Here is an 11555-nt window from a genome sequence, read left to right on the forward strand (position 1 = left end):
ATTGAACCGTCGGTCCCATTCCAAATCCTGTGTTGCCCCACCCATGTGCACCGTCGCCATACTGCCTCGCCCCCTTCCCTCCTCAGCCTGAACCCCAGCAGCCCCCTGCAGCGGAGGAGCCCCGGCAGAACGACGACAAGGAGCCCCCAGGAGGCCAAGGCCGGCGGGGAGGAAGACGAGCCTGCAGCCAACCAGGGTGGCTGGGGCGACGATGGGACTGCGCCCGCCCGAGCTGGGATACTGAATGGACACCGCAGGCTTCTCAGGCAGGCTGGGACCAGGATGTGACCCAGACTGGGCAGTCTGAGGGGTGGCTGGGGCGATAACGGGGCCCAGGTAGGGGAAGAGGCTGCAGATGCTGCCACTGATGGACAGGCAGGCTGGGGTGATGCGGGTGCCCAGGCTGGGTGGGCAGAGGAGCAGGCTGCAGACGGGCAGGCGGGCTGGGCTGACTCTGGGCAGACTGGCTGGGCTGACTCAGAGCAGAGCGTGAGTGGGCTGGGAACTAGGAAGTACCGTAGGGGAGTGCTGTAGATGTGCTATAGGTAGCACTGGTAGATGGACAGGAGGTTCAGTACAGTAGTGATGGGAGACCAAGGCTTCAGAAACACGATGGACAGCGGTGTGTTGATCGTTGACTGGGACAAACAAACACCCTGTGAGCACCTTCGACACCGAGGAGTACCCCATCTCACAGGACGTTGATCAAGTTTCAGTCTCCCATCTTTAGGATCCGTAGATAGATGGTATGGCTGTTGTGGATGTCTGGTAGCACATGGCGACAGATTGCACCCATGGAGAGAGTCTGTGTGTCTATCTGTGTATTCTTGTGAAGTCTTCATACCTGTATGTGTATGCTGATCTCACCTCCCCTTTCTCTCCCTTCCAGACTGACACCGCAGTGGCGGCCGCTGCAGGGCTGCACCCGTAAGTACTGCAGTAAATGGGCAACGAATATGCAGTACAAACATTGGGTCCCCTGGCATATCACGCCCTCTTACAGGTGTGATGTAGACTTGATTGACCACTTAATACATCAGATTAAGCCTTTCCTCTGCTTATTTCTGAATCCAGACTGCGGTGACCAATGGGTCTTCTGAGGAGTTACCGGCTGGAGTCATCTACAAGGTGAGCCCTTTGCTTGTCTTGTTTCTAGAGGACCATTGAGACAGGTACTGAAAAGGGGTTGTTTGCACACCTAGTTCCAGGTCCATTGAGGAAGAAGAAACTCCAGCACACTAGTATTTTTTTTGTTGAATATTCCGCCAACAATGGATCTTGGTTGTTGCGGTCAGTAGATCTTAAAATCAGGTAGCGATATCGCTGTGTGTGTGATGTCTATTGTTTTTTCCCCAGGTCAAAGCCATGCATGACTACGCTGCCACCGATGGAGACGAGCTGGAGATGAAAGCAGGAGATGTTGTGCTGGTCCTGGCCTGGGAGAATCCTGATGAGCAGGTCAGTAGCCAGACGCATGCTACCCCATTGAGAACTATAATACGTTTTTTACACACAGAACTCTCATGATTACAGGGTTACATCCTCTGAAAACCATGCTGTTTGTGTGTGTGTGTGTGTGTGTGTGTGTGCGCAGGATGATGGCTGGCTCATGGGCGTGAAGGAATCTCATTGGCTGGAGAACAAAGACCTCTTGGCAAAAGGCGTCTTCCCTGAGAACTTTACCCAGAAGTTGTGAGGCGGACGTCCAATCCTCTTTCTCCTCTTCCGTCCATTGGACCACAGGCCTCACAAGACTGGTCTGAAGGTCCCCCCGGTACCAGTTGGAAATCTGCCAGGATAGAAACAATATGAAACCCACATCTCAATCCTTGACCCATGTATCAAATGTGCAGATCAGCACGATTTGTTGTTTTTGATTTGTTACATTTGACTACGTAATGTATGTGTTTTTGCTATGCTAATGTGGTCAGTCATGTATTTATGCTATGCTAATGTGGCTAGTAGAAACAAAAGTATGCTAGTTTCGATGAAAAGGTAATGGACTCTTAGGTGCATTGTATGAATGTCAGACTGCTTGAACAAGTTTTAAGAGTTGCATGATAATTTTACTGTACGGTCATTGACTTTGTAACAACATCTCACACCCCTAGACAGAGACTGGGACTGCTCTGGTATCAGCTCTCAGTCCTTCAGTTCTGGCTGTGATGAGACTAAACATTTACTGGTACTGGACCAGAACCTTGGGGCACACCACACCAGATGAATCAATGTGACCTGGGTCATGTTTGGTAGGGTACTCTACAGCAAAACAAAAATCAGTGTTGTTATTGGACAGTTCAGGTAGTATACCTCCACATTCACCCTACTGGCTCTGTTGTCGTTAACTCTTAAGTCTATGCTTTGTCTGTATCAAACTTTAAGTCACTATTATTCTATTTTGCCCAATGAAATGCAAAAAGACTGGGTAGCTGTTCTGAAACCATGTGACCTTATATCTGTGACCCGTTTAATGTCCCATTGGCCCCTGAGAAGGGGGCTCCCTAGGCTGTTGCTCTGCTAAGATGAATGTTTTTCTCTCCCTGGCTTTAATTATTTTATTGTCCCTCTCTCCACCTTTATGTATTGTACCGTCCCTCTCTCCACCTTTATGTATTGTACCGTCCCCCTCTCCACCTTTATGTATTGTACCGTCCCGCTCTCCACCTTTATGTATTGTACCGTCCCTCTCTCCACCTTTATGTATTGTACCGTCCCCCTCTCCACCTTTATGTATTGTACCGTCCCCCTCTCCGCCTTTATGTATTGTACCGTCCCCCTCTCCACCTTTATGTATTGTACCGTCCCTCTCTCCTAAGCAGTAGTTGAGGGGAAACAAAGGAAACCCAGCCTTTGCTCTCTCCCTTAGACAGAAATCCCTCAGAGATTGGGTCAGAGGTCAGGACACACATCAGAAACAGGCTCCCTAGATCTGTATATGTTTCTATCAGTCTCTACTGTGAAAGAGATTCCTGGGACATGTCATTGGGAATGGTGTGCAGAAGCCCTGCAGGGTTGCAACCATATACATGGAATCCATAGAAAGGGCTTTGAAGTTGAAACCTCTAGCCCTGGCAATTTGACTGGTAAACTCATATGTGCAATGGCTGCCAGTCCACCCATTATGCCATCATTGACTTGAATGAGGAAGCCTGTCATATGGATTGTATTTCTATGGTTGCGACAGCCTTTGTGAAACACTGGATAACTAAAGCATGAGCATAGTATGCTCTCAACTCTGTGGTATTGGTTTCATTAGAACTCAGGTTATGGCCCTGAGAGGAGTGAAGCCTGTAGATGACGGCTCAAATCATAAAATCTAACTATCTGTACTAGAATGTGTTGATAACGGCTAGAGGCAAGGGGTAATTAACAAACCGCATGTTCAGAAGAGTTTTAGAACTGTGGTCAATGTTCTGATCAAAATTATGGCAACTATTTATGGGTGTCATACAATTTTAATGTAACAATCCATACAAGTATCCAAAGAGCCCTGAAACAAATCATCTCAATGTCCACGATGTGTCCTGCTGAAAATCAAAGTTAAACTCAGTCAAATGAAGCCTATGGATGTACTGTGTTCAACTCCTAGATGTAGCTGAAAACCAACACCTGTGTGAACACACTGCGACTGTATGTTAATGTCTCTCAGTGGAAAGTGATCAAGCCTGTCACCGACAAGTCTTCTCTACAACATTAAACATGGATTCAACACCAGACACTGTGGCCTTCATTGTTTCTCCTGCTTTACACATGGGGGTTTGAACACACCTGAATGCAGGCCTGTTTGGTGATAGCTCAAACAACCTGTTCACACTACTGATCACACATCAGAAGACCAATCAGACAGCCGCCCCTCACTCGGGGACTACACCCACATAGGTCTGTGCTCCCTTATTCTAACACCAGGTGGCAGTGTGACTTGCCAGGCCTTTACGGCAAAGCATTGTAATGGCGGCCAATAGCAGGACTTGCTTAGTCACATTCCTCTCATGACATCATTGATGCTTCTGTGGTGAATATACAGTATATTCTGTTAGCAGGTGCATGCAATGGAGTTGCTTCCAGGACTCAGACTGGCTCCCTTTCAAAGCCATGCCTCAAACAATCACTGGATTCAGTGACATAAGCAATGTTTTTTTTAAACTCCCAAATAAGTATAGGAGCATCCCCATGCATTCATTAATTTATAATAAGAAATGGATAAACAAGTCAAATGTTTTAAAACTTGATCACTTTGTAAATAAACTAATTATCAATTCTTCCTTTTGTCAATGAAGGAGTTTGAGTTAAAAGGTCACCTTGGTGTAGCCGTTACCTATGGTGCTGTTGTTACCATAGGATACAGTCAACAAAGCATGAAACACAACAGAACCCTGCCAGGCCACAGGGAGGGAGGGAGGGAGGGAGGGAGGCAGCTCCTTTGAATAACAAATGCCTCCAAACAGCAGGGGCTATGGGGGAGGGGATCAACCTTCTTAAAGTGACTAATTCCTCAATTCCTTCTTTAACGGACTGCCGCTAACGTAGCATGTGTATTTCTCAAACATTTGGTTGTTCTTTAATGTTTAGGGATGAAACTACAGTCCCCTTAGGAACCTTTTGTCCTACGTAAGGTGGGGCTGGTCGGTCGGTCGGTCAGTTACACGTTATCATCCTGGGTAGATGGGGAGGAGTTACTGATGTGCGGCAGGGTTTGTATGCAGTGTGTCCTCTCGAGCTGAATGATTGGCTTTCCTCTTCCCAGCCCAGAACGCAGATCGACCAAACACATTTAACCCCTTTGTTACCAACAACAAAGCTGGTTACCAAGGTGTTCGTTAGTCCTATAAATACAGACGAACCGCCACCAAGACACACAAGCGAGATTTCTGACGCAGATCCTTAACGTCGGCCTGAAGAAACTGCAATAATGGTAAGTCTGAATGTTATGCCTCCTGCTCCTTCATGCAGAGATCCTGTCTTTTGTTTCTCCATTAGGCCTCACGTCTTAAACCAGATCTGCTTCTTCTTTCATTGCCTTGATAGATCAAATATATGGATAGAAATAGAATTGCATTGGCAATCTTGACACTGATAATGTTACTGAGCAAATTCAGAGGTATTTAGCTGTAACATTAGAAATAATGTTATTTAATTGTTTGACCTAAATCCTCCCCCCAAAAAAACGTAACCTGAAGTTGTGAATATTTTATTATGGCTAATGGTTTCAATTCTGTCCTTTCTCTGCAGCGTGAATGCATCTCTGTCCACGTCGGCCAGGCAGGTGTCCAGATGGGCAATGCATGCTGGGAACTGTACTGCCTGGAACATGGGATCCAGCCTGATGGACAGATGCCCAGTGATAAGACTATTGGTGGGGGAGATGACTCCTTCAACACCTTCTTCAGTGAGACTGGGGCTGGCAAACATGTTCCTCGTGCAGTCTTTGTGGACCTGGAGCCAACCGTCATCGGTAATGAATCTATCCTCAATCACAAAATGTAAAACATGCCTAGTCATTTTTTTGTGTCCAGTATCTGTAGTTTGATTCTAACTTGCTTCTATCCTGTCATTCCACAGATGAAGTACGCACAGGTACCTACCGCCAGCTGTTCCACCCTGAGCAGCTGATCACAGGCAAGGAGGATGCTGCCAACAACTATGCCCGTGGTCACTACACCATTGGCAAGGAGATCATCGACCTTGTACTTGACAGGACGCGCAAACTGGTAAGACCCAACCTAGTCATCTTTCTAGGTGGATGTACCTTCCATCTTCGATACAAATATACACGGTTTGTGACACATTCCTTCCTGTTTCTTTCAGGTAAGACAGAACTGGTAAGACTCATACCATTTTAAAGCAAGGGCTTGTGTTGACACCAAATGTAGAAATGCTAATAAATACTAGTGGTGTGGACCAATATCAATACTTCTATATGATATAGATATGAGCAAGGCATATGGTGATATGGGTTTATCCATGCTGTAAACCTAGATTATTATGGGAAAAAAGCACACGACTGTTGCTGCAGACAAAACCCTCTCACAGGCTCCATTTAGCATACTTAGACGCACTCCAGCTATTTTAGAACTTTCTGTGTTGTAAAACAACATCCCACGTATAAATACGGCAATGTACACACACTTAAGGGAAAAACGTTTTTTAGAGCAACAATATTTTTTTTTTAAACAAGTGCAAACTTCATGGAGCAGGTCATTCAAGGACTTGGTCTGATGGTGCCCTCTGATGTCCTCCCCCCTTGCTAGCGGGAACAATAGAGAACAAACGAGGAAAGGCCCACCCCTCCAGCATAGAAATAGCGCACATAAAAACAGATCTACCGCTTCTTAGACTTGCTGTCAATGCAAATGACAGATCTATAACTCATATTTCTATGTGAATTTGGTCTGGTCGCCCAAAAAGTGACATATTGCAGCTTTAAGTCAATCACGTAATAAGTGGAGAGGAGACTTCAACGGGCTGCTGATGGGCCCTCAACGGGCTGCCCATTGTATTCAAAACAGGTTGTGTAGGTTGGTTAGGCCTCCTGGACATTCACACCTGGCCCAATAGGCAACCAGAAAGCAGTTGTCTGAACTTCACAGAACCGTGGAAATGAATTCCACACAGTTGCAATGTTATTCATTCAAACTAATATGATATTGGTTCAAAAAAGTGCAACTGATGTCGATATTGATTTCCCATGTCAACGCCCATCACTAATAAATACATTTCATAATTTTCTTCCTTTGTTTCTTCCAGGCTGACCAGTGCACTGGTCTCCAGGGCTTCCTGATCTTCCACAGCTTTGGAGGCGGCACCGGCTCTGGTTTCACCTCCCTGCTGATGGAACGTCTCTCTGTCGATTATGGGAAGAAGTCCAAGCTTGAATTTGCTGTTTACCCAGCTCCCCAGGTGTCCACTGCTGTGGTGGAGCCTTACAACTCCATCCTGACCACCCACACCACCCTGGAGCACTCCGACTGTGCCTTCATGGTGGACAATGAGGCCATCTATGACATCTGCCGCAGGAACCTAGACATTGAGCGCCCCACCCACACCAACCTCAACAGGCTGATTGGTCAGATCGTCTCCTCCATCACCGCCTCCCTGCGTTTCGATGGAGCCCTCAATGTGGATCTGACAGAGTTCCAGACCAACTTGGTGCCCTACCCCCGTATCCACTTCCCTCTGGCCACCTACGCTCCAGTCATCTCTGCTGAGAAAGCCTATCACGAGATGCTATCAGTGGCTGAGATCACCAACGCCTGCTTTGAGCCAGCCAATCAGATGGTGAAATGTGACCCACGTCACGGCAAGTACATGGCCTGCTGTTTGCTGTATCGTGGTGACGTTGTGCCCAAAGATGTCAACTCTGCCATCGCCACCATCAAGACCAAGCGCACCATCCAGTTTGTGGACTGGTGTCCCACTGGCTTCAAGGTTGGTATCAACTACCAGCCACCCACAGTGGTCCCTGGAGGAGATCTGGCCAAGGTCCAGAGAGCTGTGTGCATGCTGAGCAACACCACTGCCATCGCTGAGGCCTGGGCCAGGCTTGACCACAAGTTTGACCTGATGTACGCCAAGAGGGCCTTTGTGCACTGGTATGTGGGAGAGGGCATGGAAGAGGGAGAGTTCTCAGAGGCCAGAGAAGACATGGCAGCCCTGGAGAAGGATTATGAAGAGGTGGGCACTGACAGTGTAGGGGACGAGGGGGAGGAGGAGGGAGAAGAATATTAAAAAGTAGTCAACTGGTAAAGACCAACATCTGTGAAGAACAACAGGGAATGAAGAGGAGGATGCAGGGGAGGAAGAGTAGAATGTTAAGATCTATAGTCTCAGCTTTACAACATGAATGTTGAAACCACACAGGTCTATGATTTTTTAGCCAGACACAGTTTGGATCAAATCGAGAATAGTAACAATTTTAACCATCTATTTCTTTGGGCATGAATACTTTCTGTGAAAAAATAAAGCATTCATTGTCAATGCCCAAAATATTTCTCTGTGCCATGCTTGCTCAAAACCAATTATTCTGTAATGTCCATGTATAAACCCTCTCCCTAGTCTCATTCCACAGCTGTTGCTATGGCAAGAGGTTCTGCCTTGAGGCAAGTCAGTCATACTCTATCACACGATCAGCAATTTGAGGAGATAGTGCACCATCAACCGCCACACACTGGTGTTAACTAAATGGTGTCCTCTGTCTTTCCTGAACTTCTGCTAAACTTCCCGATCCTGTCCTGCTCCAGCTGTGGGAGAGTGTTTGGTTAAGGCTGTTTGGTACTGTGTAAACACCACTTTTGGTGATAGGTAGTCAGCTCACACTGAAGCCATCTAACTCCCAGGTCTCTTTTCTCATGAAACAAACCACCAAGCTCAGCTGACACCCAGCTGTAAAACACTGACTCCGGAGAAAAACTATTGGTAACTAAGGAAACCAAAACGAGAACTACAGTATCTGAAAATCCTTAAGATACTCATTGATGAAAAAGTCAGCAGTGGCTACCTGTGGTTATACATTGACCAACTACTTACTTACATCCAGTGTATTTAACAGATAACAAAACCTCAGTGGTAGAACCAGAATCATTTTCACCACACTAAAAAGGAAAACAAATACTGCTGCAGTAATGAATGCCTTGGAGCTGTGAATTTGACGGCATGAATTGTAAAATTACAAAATATTGAGGGCAAGAATAAACAATACAGTTGATATATAATATGCTATTTTAATAGACAAGCATTTCTATACATATAACATATGGTTAGCCCATCCTTTGAAAGTAAAGACTGCTTCCCTTGCAAACAATGAAGAAGACTGACCACACACACACACACACACACACACACACACACACACACACACACACTAAGAACAAAAGCACTAGGTTTCAAAGAGAACAACTTGTGTGAAGCCTGCTGTTGACGTTCTGTTCCAGACAATATGACTATAGACAGAGCTCTCAAATGACACCTGTTTTACGGAAGACAGACGCTGAGGTTTTCCCTAGGCTCCGCTCACCTGTGGTCATTTGCATTGTAAATGAATCTCTACTACTATGCTGACAATAATTATCTCCTGTAACAATAGCCTATTCAGATCACCCTGGGGAGATGGGGCGGTATCCATTTTATTTCATCAGGGCAATGGGACAACATGACCTTTACAAAATGGATCCTCTTTAGTTGGAAAGAGTTTGAGCAGTAAATGTGTACAGTGTCCTCTAAGTTAAATGAAACAGGAACAAGAAATATCTTGAGAAACAGGCTTTGTTCAGGGTGCAAAATACATGTAATACATTTGGAAAACGTTTTTTTCCCCTTCATATAACTGAACAGGCTACATTTTACTTGTGAAATTGAACTAATATATGAGGGGGGTAAGGCTTATAAATGTAATAAATATGGGTCGTATTTCACAAGTATTGGACGGGTCTTGGATATTGTTTACCAATCTAACAGCCGGCATCATTCCTAGACTCAGGCTAGCAATTAATATTATTTTTGTCTTTGTCCCCGTTTCATTTAAGAATCCAAGATGGTATCAGCTTATCAGAGTTCTCCAGTTACTACAACATGCACTGTTGCCTAGCAATCCGGCACGGTTAAAAAGCTGCTCCATGAGCAACACAACATAAAAGATTCCCGAGTAGGCAACTGCTTCAAGTCCCTTTCCTGTCCCACTGGCTTCAAGGTTGGTATCAACTACCAGCCAGCCACAGTGGTCCCTGGAGGAGATCTGGCCAAGGTCCAGAGAGCTGTGTGCATGCTGAGCAACGCCACCGCCATCACTGAGGCCTGGGCCAGGCTTGACCTGATGTATACCAAGAGGGCCTTTGTGCACTGACAGTATTGGGGATGAGGAAGAGGAATATTAAAGAGTTGAGACATGGACTGTATATGTGTGCCATTCAGAGGGTGAATGGACAAGACAACATATTTAAGTGCCTTTGAACGGGGTATGGTAGTAGGTGCCAGGTGAACCAGATTGAGTATGTCAAGAATTGCAACGGTGCTGTGTTTTTCACGCTCAACAGTTCCCTGTGTGTAATAAGAATGGTCCACCACCCAAAGGACATCCAGCCAACTTGACACAACTGTGGGAGGCATTGAAGTCAACATGTGCCAGCATCCCTGTGGAACACTTGACACCTTGTAGAGTCCATGCCCCAACTAATTGAGGCTGTTCTGAGGGCGAAAAGGGGTGCAACTCAATATTAGGAAGGTGTTCCTAATGTTTTGTACAATCAGTGTATGTGAATGAGTTTAAATGTACACTATATATGAACAAAGGTGTGTGGACACCCTTCAAATTAGTGGAGTCGGCTATTTCAGCCACCCGTTGGCACGTGTATAAAATCGAGCACACAGCCATGCAATCACCATAGACAAACATTGGCATTACTGAAGAGTTCAGTGACTTTCAACGTGGCACCGCCATAGGATGCCACCTTTCCAACAAGTCAGTTCTTCAAATGTCTGCCCTGCTAGAGCTGCCCCGGTTCGTTGGGGAGCTTCATGAAATGGGTTTCCATGGCCGAGCAGCCGCAGACAAGCCTAAGATCCACAATGCACAATGCCAAGCGTCGGCTGGAGTGGTGTAAAGCTCACCGCCATTGGACTTTGGAGCAGTGGAAACACGTTCTCTGGAGTTATGAATCACGCTTCACCATCTGGTAGTCCGACGGACAAATCTGGGTTTGGCGGATGCCAGGGAGAACACTACCTGCCAGAATGCATAGTGCCAACTGTAAAGTTTGGTGGAGGAGGAATAATGGTCTGGGGCTGTTTTTCATGGTCAGGCCCCTTAGTTTCAGTGAAGGGAAATTGTAACGCTACAGCATACATTTACATTCTAGACGATTATGTGCTTCCAACTTTGTGGCAACAGTTTCAGGAAGTCCCTTTTCTGTTTCATCATGACAATGCCCCGAGCACAAAGCGAGGTCCATACAGAAATGGTTTGTCGAGATCGGTGTGGAAGAACTTGACTGGCCTGCACAGAGCCCTGACCTCAACCCCATCGAACACCTTTGGGATGAATTGGAACGCCGACTGTGAGCCAGGCCTAATCGTCCAACATCAGTTCCCGACCTCACTAATGCTCGTGGCTGAATGGAACCAAGTACCCGCAGAAATGTTCCAACATCTAGTGGAAAGCCTTCCCAGAAGAGTGGAGGCTGTTATAGCAGCAAAGGGGAGACCAACTCCATATTAATGGCCATGATTTTGGAATGAGATGTTCGACGAGCAGGTGTCCACATACTTTTGGTAATGTAGTGTAATTAGGCTCGTCTTCCAGATGTTTAGTTGGGGTCAACAACAAATAGCTAATTCCACAGCAGTTCAGTCTTTGTAAAGCTGACCTCAAATTGTATACAATAATACAATTGTGTTCTCTACAAAACATATTGTACTAGGTTAATAGGGTACTTAAAATAAAGGTTAAATAAAAAAGGTTAACAGGGGTACTTAAAAGGTGCAATCGCCAATATCTACTATCATTTCAATGAATGATATAGGTCTACACATTGATTCTTAAGAAAGTGTTACCAATATAACTTATA

At 45.9% G+C, this 11555-nt stretch overlaps 1 protein-coding gene and 1 long non-coding RNA gene across 3 annotated transcripts; both read left to right on the forward strand.

Moving 5' to 3' along the window:
- Positions 1-314: 314 nt before the first annotated feature.
- Positions 315-3714, forward strand: LOC123489040. 2 transcript variants are annotated; one of them, XR_006660388.1, is made up of 5 exons: positions 315-489; positions 890-927; positions 1075-1128; positions 1357-1458; positions 1595-3714. It is a non-coding gene; the product is annotated as an uncharacterized LOC123489040 (long non-coding RNA). The 2 variants fall into 2 exon arrangements; XR_006660387.1 differs by having other exon boundaries at positions 315-927.
- Positions 3715-4661: 947 nt separating this feature from the next.
- LOC121558994 (tubulin alpha-1A chain-like) lies at positions 4662-7985 on the forward strand. The gene is made up of 4 exons (XM_041872292.2): positions 4662-4912; positions 5230-5452; positions 5560-5708; positions 6745-7985. Exons 1-4 carry the CDS (start codon positions 4910-4912, stop codon positions 7723-7725), a joined length of 1356 nt encoding a protein of 451 aa, XP_041728226.2. The 5' UTR covers positions 4662-4909; the 3' UTR covers positions 7726-7985.
- Positions 7986-11555: the final 3570 nt, after the last annotated feature.

This window comes from Coregonus clupeaformis, unplaced genomic scaffold (assembly GCF_020615455.1).
Source record: "Coregonus clupeaformis isolate EN_2021a unplaced genomic scaffold, ASM2061545v1 scaf2698, whole genome shotgun sequence".
Taxonomy (NCBI): domain Eukaryota; kingdom Metazoa; phylum Chordata; class Actinopteri; order Salmoniformes; family Salmonidae; genus Coregonus; species Coregonus clupeaformis.